Below are 26,270 nucleotides of genomic sequence, written 5' to 3' on the forward strand. Positions count from 1 at the left end.
AAGAGCTAAAACAGTTCTCGGTTGTTTTTTCTGATGCTCTTGGGAAGAAAGCACGTAAGCTCTCCTTTGCTGGATAAATGTACCTTTGCATTTTGTTGCAGAATGATGAAATTGAGCCTGCAGCATTTACTTACGAGAAATTTTATGAGCTCACCCAAAAGATATGTCCCCGAACTGACATAGAGGACCTCTTTAAGAAGATGTAAGTTCGAATGTAATATAATCTTGCTTTAAACTCATTTTGCTTTATTTTTAGTCCATATCTAATAGTTTCAGAAAATTGTAAAGATTATCTAACCTTGATTCCTAGTAGATTCAAGTCTATGTTTTTCCCCTTCCTTTCCTATCAGATTGTTAATGTAAAGTTCATTCTGTATTTTAAAAGCAACTTTTACATGGGTTAGAGGAAGCACCTGGAACTTTTTATTTGCATTGGCTTTACTAACTACTGTAATTTTAACTTGCTCCTTTAGGTGATTAACATAGTATGGGAACTAATGAAATAAGAAAATTGAAATTTTAAAAGTTTCTTCACTCAATTTATTCTCAGCTGGAGGACTTACATGTTGTTTTATGAAGTAAAGTTTGTTAAATTGTAGGAAGTATGGGAGATATACTGTGCTAAGCATAGACAGTTAGTATGCTTTCTGTGACTGTTCATTTTGAGATTATAGAGCTACTTCAGGTAGAAAAGTAGGTGGTTTTAAAAGTATCAACAATGTCAACATGTAAATCATACCTACTGTAGCATCGTATATGAAAACTTACATTCTCTAATAAATTTCTTTTCAGCAATGGAGACAAAACTGATTATTTAACGGTAGACCAATTAGTGAGCTTTCTAAATGAAGTAAGCTTTTTCATACATTAACTACCATACAAGTCTGTCTGCAGTGGCTTGCTTCTTCCAATCTTTCCATTGCATGAATCATGCCATTATTTGCTATGCTATTGATCTGCTGATCTTTCCATTATGGTAACATCCAGGTGCAAAAATCAGCTCCAACCTTGTATGTTGTGCTTTCTACATGTTGGCTTTGCAGATTGCATCTGTTGATTACTTGCTGTTGTGTTATGTTGTGTGTTATGTGTGTTTTATACATTTTTATACTGTTACATTCAGTGCAGTTTCAACTAAAATACACCCAGTATTTTATTATAAGCAATTACTTTACCTGTAGGCCACAGCTAAACAACACCTGCTAATCTGTTTGAATAATAGAAAAAATGAAGTCGGATTTTATAAACAGTAGTTTGATTCTTTTCAACAGTATTATTTCAATCTATTACAAATATAAGAGCTAAGAGGGTATTTTAAGAGTTTGTATATGATTTTTAAAATCCTATGTGTGTAGAATAAGAGGAAATATTGCTGTATACAGTTGTTGGCAAGAGTCTTTAGTGTTTCTTAAAAACATCATGACTGTGTGAAGTAGTTCAATAAACAGTGCAGGGTTGGGTTTTTTTCTATTCCTAAAGCACAGTAAGGTATAGAAGACTGACTCATTTGGAATTGCAACAATAAATGCACTATGTAGATTTGACAATAACTTGGAAAAAAAAATGTAAATATAACATGGATAGCTGCTTTATCACTCTGCATGATCTTTTAGGGACCAGGTGCGTTACCAAAAATCTCTCCATCTAAAATTATCTTACTACTTATAAATCCATTTTACGTATTGTTATATTTATTTGATACTGCTGTATGAAGATTCAAGCAGTAAGTTCCCTATATATCAAATTTAGAATACAATTTTCTTTTTTCAGTAGGGAATGTATGCCTTGCTTTTCACCAAACCTGAATTACATGTAGAAAGAGTAATCAAAAAGAAAAGATAGTGAGAAGATTAATAGCTTCAGGACTAATGGTTACATACTTGGGCCCTTAGTTTGTATCCACACAGCACTCTCTATTAGCAAATTGGAGTACATGCTTAATCTTACTACCGTGAAATGTTCTTTTTTCACAGCTATTTACAAAGTTCAATGTCTAAATGCTTGCAGAACTGGAGTCATAGCTAAAGCATGTAATTTTTGCTTCTGCATTGAAGGAGAAAGGATAATGGATTAATTATAAACTATCCCCTTAAAATACCTCAGCCCCCCTAATTCACCTGTAGTGATAGATACACTTCATTGTTTGAAGCACCCAGCCCTGTCCCCCACCTTGAACCATATTAGCTTCTGAATATTTTTCTTAGTGCCAATCCTCATTTTTCAGTAGATTACTATTATCATTATTTGAAAATTGGTCTCTATTGTTTTAGCCGTTCTTTTTACACAATTGGTGTTAGGGACAGTATTGGAGAAAGATGCATCTTGTTGACTACATTGCTACTGACAACACATTTTGTGATTCAAAATCTTGTAGTTGGCCCTTCAGTTGGTGGCCAGTGCTGGGAAAAATTAGTCAAGTGGTTTTATAGAGTAGGCATTAATTCTGATGACTGAAACTAATGCCTTTGGTTCTTTGCTGGAGGTCTTTGGTCTCCAAATAGTTTAAAGTTTTGGTAATGATTTGAAGGACGCTAAATGACCCAGAATTTCCCTCCTGAAGTGATCATTGCTGTCCCTTTGACAGCTTGCCAACACTGCAATTAGCAGTGGTGGTTAATGCTGGAAAACTTCAAAGGATTATTATCATTATATAGGAGAGGGGAGTTACTTGGCAAAGCAGTTATATTCATGAGAGTCTTTAACTTGAATTATTTTGAATTCAGCAACTTCCTAAGCATGCTGCAGAAGCTCTAAGTATTATGGGTTTGTAAGGGAGCATGAGGATATGTTACTGGGTATGAGGGGAGGGTGAGCCACTTTCCTGGAGTTTTTCCAATTTGACTTTTAAATGCTGCTGGCTGACAGCTGATTTAACTGTGCATCAGTATTAAAGCTTCTGGGAAGTTTTTAGAAATGTAATTATTTTCAGGCACCAAGTATTTTGTCTAGGTCGTCTTCTTTTTAACATCCAATTTGAAAAAAAAATGTAGAAAAGGAACCAAAATCATTACTGTTAAGACTTGCTCTTGCCATTCATTTGCTGTAATAAATTAATGAGCCAAGTAACTCTAAATGGAAATACAGTAGTCTGACCAGGATTCATCCTTTCTTCTGGGAAGGAGGTATGAGGAGATCCTTTTCCATCCCCCTCTCTCGCACTTCCCCTCCTCTTACCCACTTCCTTGCTTTCCCTCCTTCCCTTGTTCTTTGGTTTTCATCTCCATGAAAGGACACCCTTCTTACTACTGCACAGAACAATTTCAAGAGGCGCATTTGGCCCTGGCACATTAAGAACTGCTGTGCATCTCTGTATCCACTCAAAGAGGAGACTAGAGGCCAGGCTGGGAAGGCTAAATGATCTTTCTCTCTTTGCAGAACCATACAGGCATTCGTTCTCCCCATGCTTTTAGATGGGTCACCCTCGTATGGTTAGAATGTCTATATACAGCATAAGGGCATCCTGTATAAGTAACTAGAACAACCAATGCAATTTTGGTGGACATACACAATTAGTCCTAGGGCCTGTTGTCTTTATAGGCGAAACTTCATGCTTTTAGTTTCATCAGCTTTGGTGGTTACAACTTTCCTGTGCCAACAAGCTCAGTAGTGCAGAATGTTGCCTCATGAGATACTAGTAAGCAATCTTCCTTTTATTTTTTAAGTAAAACTTCATCAGTTGTCAGTTTTACTTTATTTTTTTAAACTAAGTAAAATGAAGACACGCTTTGGTCAAATGGAAAAATGAGTGATAGTCACTGCTACAAGATTACTACTTTAAGAGTAATGTTTTTACTCTTAGCTCCTTCTGATAAGTCTGGGACTGTTCTAAAGAGGAGACTTTTTGCTTTATCCATTTATTTTCTTCTGTTTGCTTGTGACTAACTGTAGAAGAAAGAGAGTGGGGAAGAGCACTTTTCTTGAGTTAAAAGCTTCCCTACTATTTCTTACAATTTTTTGAAGTGGTGTATTGTCACTAATGGTATAAAGCTTGTCATTTGTCATGGTAGACTGTAGTGTTGCATGCCAGTGTTGTGTTGTGCGCTGCTTAGCAAGTTATGTCCTGCATCCATCTGCTCTCATATCATATTTCATCTGAGTTTTACTTAGATATCCAGATAGCTGATCTGTAGTGAATGAAACTGCTGTATTTTAGATGCTGCAGACTGTCAGTAGCATTACTTGAAAGATCCCTCCTTAAATGCATGATTAAATTGGCATTGGTTGTAATTTCTTGGAATTAATTAAGCACATATGCCAATGTATTGATTGTAAGAGAAGAGACCAAGTGCTTGTTTTTGATTGGATATTGGGTTTTTTTCATGAAAAAAATGCTGAAAAGTTTACACATAAGGAATTACAGCAAATGCTGATAGTGCTGTGCCAAGCCATATCAACACCATCCTGTCCACTCCAAATTATTGATCGCCAATATGGGGGTGGCCTGTTACATTTCTGGATTCTGCTTAAACTAAAGCTTGAAAACTGCACCTACTGGGGTAAAAGTGTTTTCAGTCACATTTATTTCTTTGTTTTATTGCATCTGCTTACATGCCACTACTCCGTTCAATTCTGTTTTTAATTTTCTTTTAATGGAGAATCAGGCACACAGTGTGCAGCTCTAATCCAGCATGGAGGAAAAAAAAAAGTTACATAGCACACTATTAAGTGAAAACTTAAAAACTTCGAGTTTTAGTAGTGTATTAGAAATCACTGCTAAATTGTATCTAAATATTAGATATATTATGAAATCCTCATATTGTAAATTACTGTGAATTGAAGAGATGATACTGTGAAGCTCTTTTAAGTTGTACATATTTCTTCTAAGAACCTGCACTGTTTTTTGAATAGTTAATAATGCAATGTTTCCATGATTCATCAATAATCATCAGTAGATGCATATTCTAAACTTGGGTTTCAAATTCTGTATTTATAGTATAGCTTTATTTTACTTTTAATTTTACTTTATCTGTAGATATTGCTGAAGACATGCATTTTTGCAGAGGTGATTACAGTGCCATCAGTCAAGTCTGTCAGTTTACATGACCTGCAAAAAAGATTAGGAAGAGAGAGAAATTGCAAAGGAGAAATTTAGCTATTTATTTTCAACATTTCATTTGCACTTATATGACGTGCAATCATTACTTTCATGAACAGGCAAGAGCAGGACCAGTTATATGAATGCACTGGACTGTGGTTTTTTGAGATCTTTTTATAGTCAAACTGCCTAGGTTTCTTATGAAAGTTAAGATTCGTTTTCTGTCTAAAGCTAAAGTTACTGTTGAATAGTCTGTAAATTTTAGGGCGCTTTTTTTTTTTAAATGTCCACTTCTTTCTTTCTCATCTGCAGTAATGAAATGCTCTTGGATGATAGCCATGCACTATATTGTTTTGCTGAATTCCATTGTTTTCTAACCTTAGCATCAACGAGATCCTCGCCTCAATGAAATTTTATTTCCCTTTTATGACACAAAAAGAGCCATGCAGATAATTGAGACATATGAGCCAGATGAAGACTTGAAGAGTAAAGGTAAATGTGGGAGGGAATTCAGTGTTCACTGTTTTTTTTAGATATTTGGGGAATTTGTTCCAAAGCATCCAGACTTTTAAAAGGGAGCTTATAGTCCTTGTGATCAGCGGGCAAGCACTTGTGTTGCCACCCAGTAAACTATACCAGGAAACGGATCTGATGAAAAATACCTCCCCCTCAAAATCAGCTTTTCTTTAAAAGGATTGTTTCCCTGATCCAGATTACAGTGTGGCTACAAAGACGGCCACCTTGATACTAAAATAGGAGAGGCTAGGATTGAGTAAATAGGGAACAACACAGAGACCCCTAGCCACAAGGTAACATGCATGTGGCTATGGGTGAGGTCTCAGAGAGGCTGCAAAGAGATACTGTGTAAAAATAAAAATTAAAAAAATTACCAGGTGTGCCATGGGGGGTATACATCCACCTTCTTACAATATCATCTGTATAGTGCTTGAGGGCAGCAGCCTAGCTTAGAATAGTGGTGCGTTGAAAAATGTTTTCTCTGAGCAAGAAGATTGCAGGCAGTGTCTCCAAGCCATTCTGGGCTGTTTGTGTCCTAAGCTGCTAGGGTGTTGGAGGTGTCAGTAGTTGAACTTAGCTCCCAGTTCTTAGCCTTCTGTTGAAATAGCTTGGGATCAACTACAGAAATTAAAATATTGCCTATCCCCGCCTGTCCTCATGCCCTTTTGCTGGAAGTCCCTTTCATCATAGCATGAAGAGGAGGAGACTGCGCTTTGCAAAGCCCATAGGCCTTCAGCTCCTAACAGGAATGCACTTCTTCTAGACATTTAGGCTAATGTATCAAGCTAGCACTTGAGAGGCAGAATAGCTTTTACACATCTGCTAGTGCTTCCCCTGCTCCTCCTGAAGGATGTGCAACATCAGAGGCAGACAACAGGAGGAAGCAGTATCTTAAATTGCTTCAGTAAATCGAGGCAGCTCTCACTTGGTGCTGCGGCCTTGTTGGGTTCCCTGTGTGTCTTTATGTTGCTTTATGATCACAGGAGTTGACACCAGCAATGCGTTCCGCAGCAACACCTTTCACTTTCTTTAGGCCAATGGTTGGAAGAGTTTATGGGTGTGTTCCTCAGACTACAAACTTAAGGAAACCTTCTGTAGGTGGATGTATAGCTTTCACCATTCCTTATAGTACTTCAGTCGTTTTGACCAGACCGCTAGGGGAAGAGCTTGTACTGTATATGCTACTCCAGATGCTGCATTGTATGCTGGGTTAATAGATTGCTTTTTTATTAGTGTGAAAACATGGACTTTCCAGGCATCACCTGGGAGAGGAGGAGGTATTTCTCTTATCTAGAAGTATTTTGTACATGTTATGAGGATTTTCCACTCACAAGCAGTGTAACTTACTTCTCTTCCTCTCTACATGAAGTAGAATTCTCCAGGTATTAATAATTACTTGATTTTAGTAAACTCTTCCCTTTTTTTTTTTTTTTTTCTTAAAAAAGCACTCATCTGTGATTCTTCTTGATGCCAGTGTATTTCACATATCTGCCAAAATAAGGAAGGCATACTAATGTAGCGGCCACCTCCTTAGGGGTGGAAAATGTAAAAACATGTTTTATGAAGGTGGAAATTAATATAGAACTGGAAAACAATGTTCAGTAATTTGCAAAGAAGAGGATTTTGCAGGCACCAGGCTGTAGCAAGGGAATTACATTGGCTTATTATTTTAGTCAATAATTGAATCTTGGCTAATTATTTAGGGTTTTTTTTATTTATATTTCTAACAGGTTCTAAGTAAATTTGGTAAAGCTGCTGCAGGGATAGGGTTATGGAGAGTAACAACAGAAAAACAGCAGTGTCCTCTTACAGTGTTAGTCCATTGGTTGTATTCACAGTGCAATCAGAAAAATGATTTCATACAATGTGTTGAACCTTAGTATGTAAAGATGGCAAGAAATTATCTCACCAGTGGCTATTCTCTGCAGTCTCTTTCCTCTTCTTACATATAACTTTGCTGCTGAGTAAAATAATTAAACTCGGCACCCTTTTTTGCTAAATTATGTAGATTAAGAAACAAGGCGGCTGCACAAGGCAGTAGCCATAAGCTACTTCAGTAACAGAAGACATAAAGCTGCACAAGTTAATGCTGCGGTTTAGTAACCAGAGTCTGCTCAAGAACACTACAAAAGCAAATTCTTCCACCTGGTCAGTTCATGTCAAACATATGAAGACCAGTCTGTTCAGCACAGAGCTCTGTTAAGTTGCTTAAGTCTCAGCCATTATTTGTCTAGAACACCTGCCCAGCTGTGACTTTTCTACTGCATGATGCATTAGATGCACGGTGATTAATAAAATAAAAGCATTCTTAAAGCTGAAACTTCCATTTTGCCTCCCTTTTCCCCCCTTCTTCCAAAACTCAGTATCAGCTGAGAAGATAAGAATAAGACATTCCACAACATTTCACCTCTGGCTGACACTGAGCACAGAAAATTTAAGCTCCAGTAGAGGATTTTTTCAAAGTTAGGAGCAGAACAAAAAAAGCAAGATTACTGGAGTTAACTTGTATAAGAGAAAATGCAGTCTTAAAGAAAATGAAAATAAGAATGCTGCAACCTGTGCTTTAACAATAGCAGAGTGTTAATACATGACTTTAGGAAGAGCAATCTCCAAATTAGTGCCAGATAACCATCTTCTGCAGTGACTCTTTGTGAGTAATCTCTTCTCTCCAACCCCAGATAATTTTTCATTCTCTGGGCCACCTTAAAACTGATATTGTAGTACTGCTTATTCTTACTTTCTTTTCATTAGAATTTGTTCCTTGATATATCATTTTTTTATACTTTATGAAGCATATAATAGCAGAGAAATGAGACAAGTGTTATGCATTCTATCCTCTGAATTACTGTATGTCCTGTGTTCATTGTAGAAAATTACTTGCCGTTCATTATAAAGGAATCAACCTGCATTTCAAACAGTAAACTTGAAGATACCTTAGGTTTTCCTAATGCTTTGCAAATGAAAAAATACAATCGTTTTCAGGTATACCTCCACTTGTTTTTGTCAGTGGAGAACAGTCACTGCACATGCTGCAAGCTGATTAACAGCAATGTGGCAGTCAGGGCAGGACTAAATATAAGAGAGTGGAGAAAAGTACCGTAGAAGACTGGTACATGCAAACCCACAATTTCTGGCTTACAAAGTTCCAGAGCCCCAAATTGTTGGGAGTATTCTGAGGAGATGTCACTACTTACTTGCCGCCTTCACATCCTGTTGATGCCTTAGGTCTACTAGTGGCGAGTGCTGGACATAGGATAGTGAGCTAGGAGGGCACCTGATTTTTCTTCTTTTGTTATCTGGGAACACAGTGGCAGATTTTGCACCAGAGACACAGTTGCTGGTCAGCTTGGAGCACTGGAAGGGGAAAGTTTCTTTTGCTTGCAAAAGCCTATGTAAATATAGCTTTTGTTCTAGGATTCCTGCTCTGTGAGGCAGTTTGATTCCTGCCCGCTATAAATTTCTAGTAGTAATTCCCCATGCTTTCTTCTTCCTTCTAGGAGTCATATCAAGTGATGGGTTTTGCAGATATTTGATGTCAGATGAAAATGCCCCAGTTTTCCTGGACCGTTTGGAATTATATCAAGAGATGGACCATCCTTTGGCTCATTATTTCATCAGTTCCTCTCACAATACGTATTTAACAGGCAGGCAGTTTGGTGGCAAGTCTTCAGTGGAGATGTACAGACAAGTGCTTTTGGCTGGATGCAGGTTGGAAGCAGAAGATAACAGCCTTCAATATTTGTGAATCTAATAGTTTAAACCTACACAATATACCTTGGTGTTGATACATTGCATAATTGAATATATAAATTTATGAATGTGGTAAATGAAAATACACATGTTTAAGATGCCATTTTTCTCTCAAAAAAAATGTTGAAAGGCAGCAGAATGTAGCAATTGATGTCAGGAGAGAGTTTGTGAGAAACAGAACAGAAGTTTGATCTCAGAATGACAACTGAAGAAGTTCAGAGGGCTTTCTGCTTTGTAATTAACAAGTTTATATGTAAATGAGAATCAGATTATGATTTCCTGCTTCATTTCTTGACATACTGGAATGTGTCATAGTTAACTGAGTAAGAGAATAAGTTAGAGTGTTACAGTGCTAAAAACATTATTATTCAGGGGTAAATGTATTGACTCACACGTACTATATTTAGGGTAGTATAACCGAAGTTATAAAAGCAGTCTGAAATTACAGATGTGCAGCTTAAAAGGAATTGTGTAATGCCCAAAACTGCTTTGTAACTTACTGCTCTGAACATCACTGCTCAGAACACATCCCAGATAGCTTGCCTGTACGGAAACACTAAGGAAGCTGACATCGTTTTTCATGGGTCTTTAGGTGTGTTGAGCTGGACTGCTGGGATGGCAAAGGTGAAGACCAGGAACCAATAATAACGCATGGAAAAGCAATGTGTACAGATATTCTTTTCAAGGTAGGTGCCTGACCTCTACACCTGGCAGTAAGCCCCAGCAGAACCCCCGGAGAAGAATCCGTGCAGGATACCTTTCCTTCCTTAGCACCCAGACACTGCTCCCTTGCTACAAACTGACAGATTCCATAGGTGCAGTTTCTTGCCCCTAGATCTTAGGGCTCATTTTTGACTGACGTCATATACCCCTGTGTTAGGTCTGCCTTTCCACAGAAACTGCAGGAAGCAGGCTTCCTTCTTTTACCCCATATTTTCACATCTTGTGGCTCTTTGCACCACAGAATGAATATCTTCTCCACTGTCTGAGAAGTTCCTTACTGTGGAAAAAGCCTGAAGATGCAGGATTTACTTTGGGAATAGAAATTCTTCCGGGCAAGAGAAGATGGCAGCAGATTCAGTGGTAGTGTTGATGGGTTCTGGGTGAAGCTGCCATCATGCTGCAGGCACAGTGACGCATCTGTTGGGTGCTCAGTCCAGGTTTTAGGGGAACGGAGAAGAATGAGCATGGCTTCACTTGGTGCATTTGAGACTGGGGTCTCTGTTTCTCAAGGTGGGGTGGAGAATAAAAAAATCTTTTCAGTATGATTGTAATTTGATCTGTTCTAATTTGAATCCTATTAGAATCATAGGATCGTTTAGGTTGGAAAAGACCTTTAAGATCACCAAGTCCAACCGTTAGCCCAGCACTGCCAGGTCTGCCAGTAAGCCACAACCCTAAGCGTGACATCTAGGCATCTTTTAAATACTGCCAAGGACGGTGACTCAACCATTTTTCTGGGCAGCCTGTTCCAATGCTTGACAACCATTTCGGTGAAGAAATTTTCCTAATATCCAGTCTATTATTGTATTTTATAGGATGTAATTCAAGCCATTAAGGAAACAGCATTTGTTACATCAGAGTATCCTGTCATTCTTTCATTTGAAAATCACTGCAGGTATACAGTGCACTTTTTTTTTCTTTTTTTTTTATAGTGCAATATATGGCAGAGATGATATAGCTCAAAAATATTAAAAATTGAGTGTACTTGAAAACTGTGTAGGGATATGCAAGTATATTGAATATCACTTGGAAGAGACTATAGTTTAATATACTAGTCAATCTTTGTCTAGCTTAATAATGGCAGTATTTTTATCTGCATTAAAGCTGTGAAATATATTTGGATGTTCCATTAGCTGTGTGGGATTCAGTTAATCTGCTTTTTTGCTCTTATTAATTCATCTATGTCAGATAATAGACTTTTATTGACAAAATAATTACAGTAAAGTTAATACTTCTCATTTGAGAGAAAGTGGGCCGTATATAATTTGGGATGTCTACATTACTTAGTATTCTGTTTTGCTCAGTAATAGTGGTTTCTTTTTTATATTTAAAAATTAACGTGATCTTTTCTAGCAAATATCAACAGTACAAGATGTCAAAGTACTGTGAAGATCTTTTTGGAGATCTCCTGTTGAAGCAGCCTCTAGAAACGCATCCAGTATGTTATATTCTACCAGTTGTTTTTTATATTAGCTGTATTTATAAGAGATGCTAAACTGGGATCGTATCACCTGTAGTGCTGTGTGCTGCCAGTCTTGTTCTTTCAAAAATGACTAGGGCTTTTGGGTGTCTATGCTTTTTGCTACAAACTTGTCCTTATCTGATTTGTTTAATCTGTTTTGTACAGGGCTCTGATGAGCAGCCTGGGGAAATCCATCCCCTTGATGTGTGATGTAATATCAGCACGTACATAAAATACACCACATATATTGTATTTGCAGGTCATACGTAACTCTGAAGTTGTCAGTCACTGTTGAAAACCAGTTAATTATAAATTGCATGGCCTCAGCTGAGGAAACCTCTTCCCAGCCTCACTTGGCATGTTTCATGCTCCAGATCAGGTCCTACAGTCTAGGTGGCCCCCACTACTGCATGAAGAATTAAATTAAGCACAAAGAGTTCCCTGCAGTCTCATTTGGACTATCAAGTGCACTGTAATCTGCACACATTTCTCTCTCCTGCATGGCAGGAGATAATAAAAGACACTCATTCGCAAACACAATATTTGAGACTTTAATAGCTTGTTACCCAGTGCTTGCAGCTACTCCTCCAGGCTTTCCTTACTCTCGTGAGGAATGTGCTTACCGTCTGCCAGCAGCCACCCAAAACCTGCAGATGCTTTTTAGTGCTGAGGGGGACCACAGCAGAGAGGACTCTGCCTTACCTTTCACCTCCTGTCCATGTGACCCTGGCAGAGGGGCTCCCGGCATTATCATCCCTAGAGCTGTGCTTTTCTTGGCTTTCCTTGCGTGTTGTAGGGATGGCAGTGCACAAGGTTTTGTGAATATCAGGTTGCTGCCCTGAAAAGTGCATCCCAGAGAAGTAAATCTGTAGTGTTCCCCTGTAATGTATGTAGCACCTTGCCACATTCCTCACAAATGACAGTTTCCAGTGGCTTTCAGGGAAGCCTAAAATACGGCTGGCCAAAGGCTGCCATGCTGCTACCTCAAGGCCCAGTGTTTAGCCTCAGCTGCCTCTGCTCTGTAGCATGAGACTGAGCCTTCTGCATTTTGTGTCCATCCCTCCTCATGGGTAAATCCAGTCCCTAGCTGCTCACAAAGCAAATGTTGCTGAGATGGCAGGAGGAGCTTGAAACTTGTGTTTTATGAGTCCTTGCTTTCTGGTACCTCAACGAGTCGATGGAGGAGGGTGGACTTAAAAGAGACGTTGTAGTGGCTGAAGCAGATTTGGTTTTAAGCAAAAGCAATTATTTGTCCAAATGAGCATCCAACTGTGCCCTTGCTTGGGGATGCAGACTGTCATCCTGGAAGCCTGGGGATAAATGAGCTCTGCGGCACTGACATCTAGTGGAATCACAACCCAGGTGCTCTCGGGAACAGCTGTTCTTTCTTCATCCGGCACACTGGAACTCCCATGACTGAGCTAGCCTGGTGGTTGTGGAGGTTTGCACCCATTCCTGTGGGACTGGGTTGATTTGTGGGTTTGGGTTTATTTTTTGTTGGTTTTGGTTTTTGGGTGGGGTTGTTTGTGGTTGGTTTTTTTTTTCTTTCTGGGCTGTTTGTCACCTCTGCTGCTTTTATTTGGTTTCAAGTCATGGTGCTTTGTTGTTTTGTTTCTTCATATGACATGCTGCTTCTGCACAGCTCAGAGTTGGATTTAAGAATAAGAATATCTTAAGAATATCTGATTATGTCTTCTAATAATTTTTACTAGTCCTGGAAATATCTTCTACTCCTGTATCATTAGTTCACAGGAAACTACAGTCCATAGTACCAGCGACTCCCCGCTTAATAGTCTTACCAGCCTGAGGTAGAGAGAGTGCTAATTACCATGCCCAAATCTCTGGTTTTTAACCTCAGTGATGTGATGGGACTTAAATCAGAGGAGTTTGTACTTTTTCTTTTTTCTCAGTAATATTTTATCTCCTTCCCCAAACTGGAACAAATCTTAAAGTAGTACTTCCTGGTGTATGTGAAACTTGCCATTTGCCTTTCACAAATACTGAAGATGTGACCCTGTAGCCCTAGTGGCAGAAATAGTCCTCATTACCTAGCTAAAAACTGGGTAGTTTTCCATTCACCAGTGCCAGCCCATTTCTACTCTGCAACTATGTGTGGGCTGCCGCACTTGCGTTATTGCAGCTTGAAGGGACCATAAAAGGTGACTTATTTAGAGATCAAATGATAATGGGCTAAACTGTGACTTGGACTCTGTGTGAACCACAGGGAGAGAGGGAAAGTAGAAAGTCCTCTAATGAGGAGTTGCAGATTGCTTCTGTGCAGGCAGGAGAGGGAGGGAGACGTTTTGAGCAGTGCAGCTGAGGATGGCATAGGCTGGAGACCAACATGCTGGATTCAGCCAGCAACATTTACCTGAGCACAGCCTTCCTCTGGGATGGTGAAGAAGCAGAAGCAACAATAAAACGGCAGTCACACTGTCTCCCAGGGTTTGGCCTGAGGCGGCACTGCTTCTTCACTGCCCTTTACTATTGCTGTCCTGAAGTCAAGATCCCAGACAGGGACACAGAGGCCAAATAGCTCTTATTAAGCCTTTTCTTTAAATTATTTTACAGCTTGATCCAGGTAAAGCCTTACCTTCTCCTAATGACCTCAAAAGAAAGATTCTCATAAAGAATAAAAGGCTCAAACCTGAAGTAGAAAAAAGTAAGTAAGCTTGTCAAGTATTAAATTAAATGAAAGTCTAGATAGATACAAAGATACTTTGTTACTGAAGTTTCTAAATTGCTTGTACTTTAGTGTTGGAAGAATATGAATTCTATGTAAATAACATTTTGTTTGCCCTTGTGTTTCGAATGAGTGCCAGACTCTGGGCATTGATATCAGCGTGTAACATAGACATAGATAGGCCTAGAAATGTAATCCCGGGACTTTTATCAGATTGCTGGTTGAGCTAAAATATAACGCAGATAGAATCTCTTGTAAATTCTGCCTACACTGGTATGTTTGCATTGCTGGGGTTTTCCAGGATAAGCATAAAATGAAATGGAATTTCAAATTGCTGCTTTTGCTGTTGTTGCCAGTTTTGATATTTATCTTCTTTCAATAATAATGTTGCTGTGTTAGTTTCCAGTATGGCTGTAGTGATAAACCCTGGTCCTTCTCAATTCAAAGATAAGCATGCAGACCTTCCACTGACTTCAGTCATACATGACTATGTTCATACTATCTAACTGAAATGCACATGGGAACATAAAATCCAAGCACTTTGCCTCCATTTGCATAGATCAAGCACCAAAGAGATAGGGGTCTATTTATTCTTTGAAGAAGGAATATGCTTGCTTCAAAGGCTTTTTTGTTAACTTCAGTGAGCTTTGGATACAGTCCTTACTGACTGCTTATCAGTTCTAACAACAGCGTATGTCTAATGATGCTCCTATTCTGTAAAATTTTATTGCTAAATGGAAACTTAGAGAACCCATTAAATAAAAGTACGTCTTGGGATCAGAGAACCATTTATGATTGTTCTCATGTATTTCTTTGCGCTACAAACTGTTTCATGTCATGGCTAATTTATTTTTATTTTTCTTATTAACAGAACAGCTTGATGCTCTGAAAAAGATGATGGAGGCTGGGGAAACTACTGCTCCTGTAAATATCCTTGAGGATGATAATGAAGAAGAAATAGAAAGTGGTAAGGATTTTATAGAGAAGGGCTCTCAAACATTGCCTGTGGTAAATCAGTAGGCTGGCATGAGCAGCTAGTATGCCCGTTACCCATATGCCCACGGTCTGTGGCAGCAGCAGTAAGTCTGGGCTCAGTGCAGGACCACTGATCTCCAGCCTTACCATCTCATCTCAGATACATACCGCAGCTGCTCCTGGCTCTGTGGCAGGCGGTGGTAGGAACGTGAGCTTGGGTGGTAACTTCCACTTAAAGTTCAAAAGTCATGTTGGAGCAGCAACCAAATCAGATTTTCACTGTGTGTGTGTGAGAGAGACAGACTGGGAAGCTATGATCTTTGCTTTGTAAACAGATTTTGTCAGTATTTTTACTACTTGTGTCAACATCAGATTGGATTATTGCATTATACTTTATAAGGATAAAATGAGGGATAGGATTTTTCTTGCCAAACTTTGGGTATCTTCAGTGTAAACTTCTAGCTCAGAGCCAGTGATGTGGAATGTGTTTATGGCCAACAGAGAAAAATAGACATATCTAGGGTACGATTCACCTTGTCTGTTTTAAATGTCCACCTTCAGAAGAGGTGAATCATGCATTACCTGCAAGTGACTGAACCATGGTACTGTCCTGTGACCCATGTCATGCCTCTTGGTCCTCTCCTTGAGTTCCCCCCCACACACACCCCCAACCAGTACAAAGCCACTGCTGTTGCAGTCAGTAGAGGTCCTCATGAAAAGATATTCTTTGTGATGCAAATCTTAGTATCTCTCCTTGCAATGCTAAAAAAGGCTGAAGTACAGTTATTTTTTGGAGAAGCTTCTTGGTATATTTCTTTCGGTGATCAAGGAGCATGGAGGAGATTCTGTTGTTTTCCAGGCTGATTTCCATTGGGATACTTATTTCTAATAGTGTTGTTATTGTGCTGTGTTATTAATTATGTGCTAGACTACCAGGAGGCTCAAATAAATGTTTTCTAAAATTGTTTAAATCCATATGAATAATGTGATTAATGGTTTTGTGTTTGTAAAAGGACTTTTCAGCTTCGAGTACACTAAATTCTAATGGAAAATCACCTTAAACACAAATGAAAATGATTCCTTGTAATAGGGGCACATAAGGAGGCTCTAACAATACACATGAGAAGCCTGAACACCAGCAACTTTTTACATCTTTTTTCAAAGAACTCTGTCTTTATTTCTTGTTATTTCCCCAAGCCTGTTGGGTTGGTAGGTTATTGGTTTCTTTTACACTTCCGCTAAGCAAATTACGGATTCCTTCAAAAATACAGTAAAAATTTCTCTTACTAACCACGTCAGAGCTGTAAGAATCTCAGGCCTTAGCTGTAATTTACTACTGATGCTTGGAAATCTACTACCCTGGATTTTATTTCTTGTTTTTAAAAAATGCCAAACCCAAACCTGTGTATTCAACTGTCATTTGTTTCACCTCTCACAGAGAACCAGCAGTTGCTGTGTTTTTTGCACTGATCTTTTTTTCTTTTCTGTGCAGCTGACCAGGAAGAAGAAGCTCATCCAGAGTACAAATTTGGAAGTGACCTTACTGTTGATGATTACAGTCAAAAAGAAGCTGTTGCCATCAGTGTCAAAAAGGTGGGATTTCTTCTTACATACATTTCTTTGGCAGCTTTCTGTGGTGATGGGTGTAAAAGACATTTGTTTTGTGGAAGCATTGCAGCACATGTTGTCAGAAGAGTCAAACCCAAGATCTTCACCAGATTCCTAAGCTCTAGGTTCACGAGAAGACAAAATTTTGTAGTCAAAAATGTTCTCTGCTTGTTCAGGTAGAACATTTATTGAGGAAACAGAATTGGAGTAAACAAGTGGAGGATTTGAGCAAAAATGCTAATTAAAGGCAGCAAGCAGTTTTCAGTTCCTACCTCTGATCTCTGAGTCTCAGTTGTGGAGCCCTAATATGAGGTGGAATACTGGCTTCCTCGCTCAACAGTGGTTTTTGGCAAGGCTGCATCCTGTGTCTTTGTTACAGGGATTCACTGGGTCGTTAACACTTAGGGTAGAATCTCCTTTCCACCGACAGCAATGAAGGCCAAGTAGGACAATCCTTCTCCAGTGGGGTGGTATGGCAGTGAGGCTGTACCAGAGCGCCAGCTGGCAGACAGGGTAGAAGTCCCCTTTATTCCACTTATATCTGATATAGTACAGTGTATCAGTCTGTGCTCAGTAACTTGAATATTACTTGGCAGTAATTAGATACAGGTTATTGGAATTCAAAAATTAAGCCTGCTCGGACACTGAAGGCATTATTGCTGCTTGCTACAGAAAAAAAATCCACATGTGAGTGCGAAGGTACCTTATCAGATCATGCTCCTCTGTCACTCAATTGTTTTGGCCACTTCTCTCCTGTCTTGGCTACCTTTGGATCTTACTCCAGATAGAAGTATAGGTATGAAAATCTTTCACAGCACAGATGGCCCTTCGCAGTATATCTCTAGGAGTGTCACTGAGACATCAGACCAACCTTCTTGGTATCTCTTCAAGTCAACATCTTTGCTTCTTCAGAACTTTGATGAATCCTCCCACTGAAGTAGCATTTTAAGTTCTTTGCTCTAGGGCTGGTTTCACTTACTAAGTCAGCTGGTCCTTAACTACCTGAGTGTTTTGGGATTTAGGTTTTTGATGATTTTTTTTCAAAGTAGTCACTCATCCTCAGCATATGTCCTTGGGTAACTTCTCTGCTTCTTTGCTGATCAGTGGCTTGATCTTTATTCTTTAGGAATGTATATTCAGTGCCAAGTCAACATTTATCGGTCTAAGATTCTCAGTAGTGGTAGCTTGTAATTGAAGACAGACAGCAGACTGTCCCATTCCAAATAACATCTTGAGACAGGCCTTTTCCAAATGTGGACATGTAAAGCACAGTTTACCACAGTCAACCTTAAGCTTTCAGAGCCTGGGCAGTTTGCATATATGGATCTGATGATCTTTTGTGTTGCCTGGGTGTGTCATTCTTTCATTCTTTGCTGAAACTTCCTGACCCCAGCTTCTAGTGATAGCACTGGTTTGGGCTTAACTGTCTGGCATCCTCCCTCCTATTCCCATTGCTAGCTATCTTTTGAATTTCCTATCTTGTGTACCCAAATTTGGAAGAAACTGCAAATTTTTGCAAGTGTATGGGACAAATGAGCTACACAGGAAGGTGGAAGAGGGTATACTTTTTGCTAAATGCATTAACGTTTTGAGGATTCTTTTTTTTTTTTTTCCTTACTGTGAGTGTTTCCTATTGCTTTTTCTTTGGGTAATGTATATATATTTTTTTCCCTTAGGCTGTTGAAGATTCTGAGCAAGAAAACAATAAAAAGGTGACACATAGGATGTTATGTAGTTTATTGCTTTATATATAACATACATATTACTTGCCATGCATTCTTAGTGATTTAACAAATTTATGCTCAGTTTCACTGCACCTATAGAATATTTTTGAAAGTGTGTCTACCTCCTTTTGTCCTTTTGGGGTTTCTTCTGCTGTACTTTTATATTTGGGATAGGGCTGTCAGAAGAAGTGGGGACAGACAGTGTATGACTTTTGCCAGCTTAGAAGTGCCTGCTCTTTATCTCAAATGTCATGCACTGGGAAATAGCAGTTCTTTGAATGGTGTTGAAATGTATCATCCCTGCTTCTTTTTTTTTTTTTCCTTCTTCCCTTACCTTGACTGCACTTTGTTTTCCTCTCTCTTTTTCTTCCTTTTGCTTTCCCTTGGACTTCTGCATTTATCTTCTCCCAGGAATCCCTTCTGTAAGACTCTTCCTACCTCCCACTCTCCTCCTCCTCCTCTTCTCTCATTAAAGCTGCTCCTATTCCTAACCACACTTTGTTTCAGTCTATGTTGTTTTTTTCCATGAGTTCTGCTTCTTTTCTTGAGGGGTGGGGAGGTGTAAATAACAGAGAGAGACCAACTTTCCCCCACTGTTTTCTGTACCCCTGAAAGGATCGTGTGCTGTTGTAACCATTCCTTTCTTTCTGTAGGCTTCTGTAGGCTTTAAGAAACATTCCATCCTTACCCCTTTTTAATTAATAGTTTTAAAGTTGTGGACACTGCAAAAAGTATAGCCCATTTACGCTAAAAAATTATGGGTCTGCAAGTAATTAAGGTAGAATCAATGACCAAGTAGGTTGTCTTAGAACATTTTCTTAGAGCTAGTGTGTCAGTAATATGGTCTGTAGTCTGCAGGGTACTACTGCCTTGGCACTAAGGCATGCATAATCTGCCTTGACTTCCTTTTCACTGTGATTCATTACTTAGACGTTTATGTATCAAGATAGTAAAATATGATTAGCAATTCTAAGCAGTCAGCAAAAGGCATTGTTTTTTAGAAGGTGGGTGGTCAGTTCTTTCTGAATTATTGGCCTTCCAAAAATGAAGACACTGGAAAGGACTAGTTCCTTTCAAGAAATTTGGCCTGAATTTGATCTAAACTCTATTAACAAATATTGACATAGTGACAAAATAAAGGCTTGCGTTCACCTAATAAAGGGATGTACCGTTTGGCATATTTAAGGAACAGATCTGTGAACCCTCAATTGGAGGATTCTGAAGGCAGTTGGATTGAGCCCTGGTGTTGAGCATTAAAATATGGTATCAGTTTGATTTCATGGGCCACTGGAAGTCTAATTCTGTCTAAAATGTACATAAAACAATGTGTACCTGGACTCGTTCTGATAACCTGGCTATTCTATGTGGTCAGGAAATGATGTGCCTTGTGGCTATAATTGTCTTATCGTATCCCATATATTGTTTACTTCACATAGTATTACTTCTTGGAAACATGTCCACACACATTCTTTGTCTACATGCCCATAATGGTGGCAAGTAGTTTCACGTTTCTTTTACTCTCCCATCTCCTGAGTAAATGAGTTGCAGTAGTATAGGTTCTGTGAACTGCATTCTTCTTCTGTGAGAAAGGGCTTTGTGGTGCTTCCTGTTATTGACTGTTTCCTGATACAGTAATGAAGGAGAGCTTTCTGACAAATATTAGTTGCATTCTGAAAATAAAAAGCTGTACTGTAAGAATTTTTGAATATACTTAATGTTTCCTTGCAGAAGTTCACTGTTAGCCTACAGTAGGTTAGATTTTTTGGTACCTGGTTCACTGGTAGGAGAACAAGCAAAAATGTTTGTGGGAAAATGCCATGACAGTAAGCCTTGCTGAGTTTGCTTAGATTGACAGAGATCTTTTCTTTTCCTTTCCTTTCTTTCCATGAAAAGAATGTGTTTCAAAGTGTTTTAGGGAAGGGAGAAAGTTGGACGGGTAGATCCACATAAGAAGCGCTTCCTATTGTGGGTTTCTAGCAGATGAGATACTTGTAGAAAACTTTAGAAGTTCTGTTATAAATGTAATGCATCTTTATGTGAATGATGGATTCAGATTTTTATCAGTTCAAGTGGCTAGGAATATGAGCTTGGTACTGTGTCTCTTGTTGGTCATGTGACATCTCTTTGTCCAGTGAAGGCTGTAATCCTGATATTTCAGTCTGCTTTTATGAGCAAAAATTAGCAATTGAACCTATTCGTGTTTTGATGTTGAGAAAGTTATACTCAGTACCAGCTATGCATTACCCCACAACAGTTGCTATCAGAAAATGTGTATTAAATCACAGTTCTTAGGTATGTGTTTGACAAAGATAGATCATTATCTGCCACCATTGTTCGAGCTGTTGTAGTATTTATCTTCTATCCCAAAGTTACCCTACTAACATCATGTAATATTTAGCCACTACTTAGGAGCTTTTCTGTCATCAGTCCTCTTGCATGCATCCTGTAACATTGATAGTGTTTGGTGCATCTATCAGTAAGAAAATAAATGTTAATTTGTGACATTAAATTTCCACTTTTATTATATTAATTTGCACTTATATTTAACTTCCTGCAGATTTGGGTATTATTTTGTATCGCATTTGAAAATTCCAACAACGGTGTTTGCACACACAAATAGTGATTATTCTTTTTAATGTGTTTTCAGGGTTTAGTAACTGTTGAAGATGAACAAGCATGGATGGCATCTTACAAATATGTAGGTGCCACAACCAATATACATCCATATTTATCAACAATGGTCAACTATGCTCAACCTGTAAAATTTCAAGGTTTCGATGTAGCAGAAGGTAACATAAAAGGTTGAATGAAATAAAAGTATTTGTCTGCTTATTCTAGGTAGTTTTTTAATCTCTACATTTCCTGAGTTTAGAAATGGCTTAAGACTTTTATAGTTCCATGACCATCATCAGCATATTTTAGATCTCAGTTTCCTTGAATGTAAAGTTAGCATGTTATTCCATTGGTCATCCACATGGAGTCACTAAATTACTGGGAGAATGTGAAGCTGTTGAGGTTGCTTATATTCCATAGGCCTTTCCAACTAAACTGCTGGGTTTAGTTCACCTTTCTGTACAGTAAGGTGAACGTGATTGTCAATGGTCAGCAGTTAGCTCAGCTTTCATATTGCACACTAGACCATTTATCATGTTGTTTTGCATTATCTAGCCACACAACACAGACTCTCAATAACAGCTTTGTCCTAAACAAAAAAATGAAAGTTTTGTTGATTTCCCAGGAAGTGAAAAAAAAAAGCCAAGTCAGAAACCTTATGAAATTTCTCTTCAGTATAATTTGATTCTATGATTGACAGGTAATGGGGAAACAGACCAGGATTTGCTATATCCTGTTGTTACGTATAGCGCATGATTTTGAAATTTGATTCATCATTGCAGAAATGTTTTTAAATGTCTTGTCTGTTCTTTCTAGAACGTAATATTCATCATAACATGTCCTCCTTCAATGAGTCGGTTGGTCTAGGGTATCTGAAGACCCATGCCATTGAGTTTGTGAAGTATCCTTTTACCTCCTCATACCGCTTCTCTGCTACTGCCACAAATAAACAAGTGTACCTTTCTAGATTTACAGTGTTCCACATCTATAAAGGAAAAGCGAAGGTAGCTCACAGGATGAGAAATAGTAAGATTAACGTAAGAAAATTGAAGATACCAGGATATGACCATACGTTTCTATGATGTTTTTATTTCATTTTCCTTGATGAATTATACAGTTATAATAAACGACAAATGAGTCGGATATACCCAAAGGGAGGCCGAGTGGATTCCAGTAATTACATGCCTCAAATTTTCTGGAACGCTGGCTGCCAGATGGTCTCACTGAACTATCAGACCCCAGGTAGGCAGCAACGACCAGTGAACCTCAATTCTAAAGAATGGCTTGGGTAATAATTCTCAAACAGATGCCATGGATTTGCTTCTGGCATTTTTTGAGGAAACAGGCATATGGCTAAATTATACAGTGGGGTGGAATTACAGAAGCGTAAGACAAGGACCAATAAAAAACCTCACATAGAAGGAGAATTCAGTCCACTTTCATGGAAAAATAATAAGGGTATGTAACCTTTCACATAAATGTTTAGTAACAAAAAGTGTGTAATTACAGGGAAATCACTGTTTTCACAAAACACAGCTTTGGTACAGTTGAATGCACGTCTGCAAAGTAAAGATGGAGGAGTATGCAAATTAAAATGATAAGAAGTAATGACTGTGTGCCAGGTTAATTTCTAGACCAGTTATTGTGAAGTGTTGGAGTCATGTGTTCAGCATCAGAGAATGGGGTCTGACATACCAGCTGAGAGAATAATGCAAGGGAATGTAAATGCCTCTCCACCGTGTAAACTGAGAGGAGATGTACCGTTCCTGTTCAGTGAAAGTATGTGTATAATTCACAGAGCAGGATTTGTTTTGTTTTGGTTTAATTAATTTAGGAATGTCTTCAGTCATATATGTACCAGACCAGTTTTTCCATTTTCTTTCCTTCAGCTGTATTAGTGCTTTTGTGCTTGCTTCCCTAACCCCCACTCCCCAAGCGGTGTCTTTGGTACTGCAGACGCTCCTAATGATCATACCCTGAGTTCTGTCCTGCAAAGCTTTGCACAGACTTCACTAGCTGAGGGAGCAAGAGAAGGCTGTACTCCATGGAATACACTGCTTGTAAAGCACTCCACTAAATCCAATATGGAGACTGGCAGCAGATATGCAGGCTTCACCCTGCTCCGACTGCCTTTGCCCACTGCATGTCAGTCTCAACCCCTTTTTTATTGCAAAATAAGAGTGGTAATTGTATAATTGGAAGTGAGAAGCTTTCCTGTCTTTAGTCTTCTGTGATCCCACTGTGCTGTCAGACTGAAGCATAATTGAGGAAATACAAGTTAAGGCTGCCCAGTAAAGCAAATAATAACTGATACGAGTATATGAGAATCTTGTATTTTGCGTAGCAGAGAACATACAGAAAAGTTTTTGTTCCCTTTTGAAGGTAGAGTCTGTTGGGCAAGAAAATACCCATGTTATCGCTAAACAAGGATGTTGTAGTGTAATTAGAAACCTCCAGGAAAACATTTTAGTTTTTACAAAGTTTGGGAGAGGGTTGGATGGGAGAGGGGGTCATGTGTTTTACTATCTGTATTTATATACAAGTGCTGTAATAATGCACTGAGTAAAACTTGCATGCTTTAAATGTTGAAACTAAGCAATGCTGCTGTGATCTTTGTGGTTTCTTTTTGTGATATTTTATTCAATTAAGCCTGTAGAAAACTAGTGCAATACTCATCTCACCTTCTTTAAAACATCAGAATACAGACAGCTTCATTGGAGTAGTGGTCTATGGTCATTGTAAACAAATACATACTTCTAGGTTGTCTCACCTAGTATGTTTTATGTCTGCCTTAGACTGACATTAATTGCAATTAAAGTGCCTGTATTCCTCTGTTATGCAAAGTGATTCTAGATCGCTAGCAGAAATGGAGACATCCGTACTGTAGATACCAAAAGTTGGATGATGGCAATCCTATCCCAGGCACTTGACATGACCACAGTCTGATGTTCTCTGCCTGCCGGCTGTGTTTGAATTCAGGGAGAGACTGTTTTCTCATCACAGCTTAAAATTCAGCTTGGTTGATAAGCTGTTAATACTGTGAAGAAATCTGAGGTTTTCTTACTGCTTCCTTTTATTTCTTAGATGCGTGTGGTTTATCTGCATTAAATTTAATTTTTATTTAAACTGATTACCCTGGAAAAACAGCCTTATTTTCTTTTCTAAAAAGGATTTTTCACGTTCTGCATTATTTAGAAGGAAACAGTAATTTTTTTTCTCTCTTGACAGATTTAGCAATGCAGTTGAATCAAGGAAAATTTGAATATAATGGATCATGTGGGTGAGTGACATGATTTAAACTGGTATCACAGTGTATCAGAATCCTTTACTATGGTTTTAATAAAATTTTGTCACTATTGATTATGTGTTACAAAACAAAATAGGATGCTAGGTGAAGAGTAGAAATTAGCAGAACTCTGGGAAAATTATCCTCTGCAAGAAGGTATTCTGATGAACATCCTTTTTAATTGTACCCAGTTTTTAAAGATGAGATAGAAGAGGCTTTTTGTGCTAATTATGAAGTTTGTGAATACCATACACAGTTACTCAAATAAATCTTCAGCTTCTGTTCTTAATCTTTCTTTGAAGATATGCCTTAGAATGCGTTTTCATTGCACAGTTCACAGAATTGCCAAATCTACTTGGACAGGTTGAGCCTTAATACATGGGGAATGGTTTTTTAATCAGTGTACTTTAGTTGGAGAGCAGTTTTCACAGAACATACGAAAGTGTTTCATCTCTCTTAAGTTCTTGCTCATGACTTTTGCATGGAAAAGGATGCTCAAGTGATAGACTTTTTTTTCCTCTCCAATGTTGAGTTTATACTTTAATAGGATAGGCTGATCATTAACATCAAGAGAAAGAAGTTTGATGAATTACAGGAAATGACAGTCCAGAAACACATTAAAATCTGTAGACTCATCCTGGGAAGAAACAACTGTTTATTAATGCAAATCTTACTGAGAAAGAAGATCTTGAGTTTGATAAAGCTTGGTAAAATTCCTCATCTGTGGTATGGGCAACATAGTGCTTTGCCACTCCATGCTTTTATTTCAGTTGTGAACTCAACAGATAGAGGCTCTTAGCTTGGATAAAGGTGCAGTCTCTTGTCATTTCAATCAGAATAACAATAGAAGAAAAACAAAGCCTTTTTATGGCAAAGCGTGGTTCCTTTCTTGTTTGACCAAAAAGCCCAGTAAAACAGCACCTACTTACTCTTGCCAAATTCTCTGACAGTCAATCATTATCAATTGAATTCTTTTGATTCTTATGTCAGTTTTCTGGTGTTACAGTAATGCATGGTAATATAGTGGTAATATTTTGTTAGACATTATAAATATGGTGCTGTTTCAGTCACAGAAAACACGCAGAGCAATGAAAAGAAAAAAATAAGTTTCCTTCTATCTGTACTGCTTTCCCGTCCCCGTCCCCCCTCCGATTTACAGTTTTCATGCTGGTGAAACAAGATCAAGTGACTCTAGCATTTTCTATTCCAGCAGGCAGGAAGCAGAAACTAAAGGTTGTTTCTGATAGTTCCCTTCTGCCCATAACCTACTTTAAATTAATAAAACATTATAAAATCGCACACATTTATAATGTAGGAAAAATGAGGAATATTATTTTCCTAAACAGAAGGCATGTTACGAAAAAATGGGAGTAAACATTGACATTCTTTCCGTTGGAATTTTTCCAGCATTTTTTAATTATTTCTGAAGTCTGTCTAGGCCTTTATAACATTGTGTACCAGTGATTCACTAAAGAGACTTATGATGGATAAAAAATAATCTTCTAGCAGCTGTTGTCTGTCAGGGCTGCAGAATTAGCAAGATGACTCCAGTTACATGTTTTCTTCCACCAGTGGAAGAGAACCTCTGTCATGTGTAGCACAGCAGTGATCAACTGCTATTTGATTTTGATGGCAGAATCTTTGGGTTTTGATTCATCAGAGCACGTATCTGCTTCATTGATATGTTGATCCAGTGTATAGTCCTCAGGGATGTATTGTAAGTGTTGTTATGGTAGTACCTTTCATGCTACTATAATTAACAGTCTGTCAGCACTGACATTATCAGCTGTTTCCCCCAAGGTTTTATAACTGAGATGAGAAAATTAGCTTCAAGCTGAAATTTATTGTATGAATCTTGACTCTATGTATAAACTGCTTCATTTTAAAAAAATAAA

At 38.3% G+C, this 26,270-nt stretch overlaps 1 protein-coding gene across 6 annotated transcripts in view; it reads left to right on the forward strand.

Annotated features, from left to right (window-relative positions):
- Positions 1 to 26,270, forward strand: part of PLCB4 (phospholipase C beta 4) — a 208,706-nt gene that overhangs the window by 136,608 nt on the left and 45,828 nt on the right. For 5 of the 6 annotated variants that reach the window (XM_037405510.1, XM_037405509.1, XM_037405513.1 and 2 more), the window contains 15 exons: positions 102 to 202; positions 793 to 850; positions 5,419 to 5,527; positions 9,049 to 9,259; positions 9,894 to 9,987; positions 10,840 to 10,919; positions 11,378 to 11,462; positions 14,058 to 14,148; positions 15,041 to 15,136; positions 16,637 to 16,737; positions 18,429 to 18,464; positions 21,124 to 21,265; positions 21,906 to 21,990; positions 22,207 to 22,331; positions 24,318 to 24,369. In XM_037405510.1, the coding sequence (XP_037261407.1) occupies positions 102 to 202; positions 793 to 850; positions 5,419 to 5,527; positions 9,049 to 9,259; positions 9,894 to 9,987; positions 10,840 to 10,919; positions 11,378 to 11,462; positions 14,058 to 14,148; positions 15,041 to 15,136; positions 16,637 to 16,737; positions 18,429 to 18,464; positions 21,124 to 21,265; positions 21,906 to 21,990; positions 22,207 to 22,331; positions 24,318 to 24,369 (1,466 nt within the window). The remainder of the gene's footprint in view (positions 1 to 101; positions 203 to 792; positions 851 to 5,418; positions 5,528 to 9,048; positions 9,260 to 9,893; positions 9,988 to 10,839; positions 10,920 to 11,377; positions 11,463 to 14,057; positions 14,149 to 15,040; positions 15,137 to 16,636; positions 16,738 to 18,428; positions 18,465 to 21,123; positions 21,266 to 21,905; positions 21,991 to 22,206; positions 22,332 to 24,317; positions 24,370 to 26,270) is intronic. The other variant, XM_037405514.1, reaches the window with a different exon arrangement.

This window comes from Falco rusticolus, chromosome 12 (assembly GCF_015220075.1).
Source record: "Falco rusticolus isolate bFalRus1 chromosome 12, bFalRus1.pri, whole genome shotgun sequence".
Taxonomy (NCBI): domain Eukaryota; kingdom Metazoa; phylum Chordata; class Aves; order Falconiformes; family Falconidae; genus Falco; species Falco rusticolus.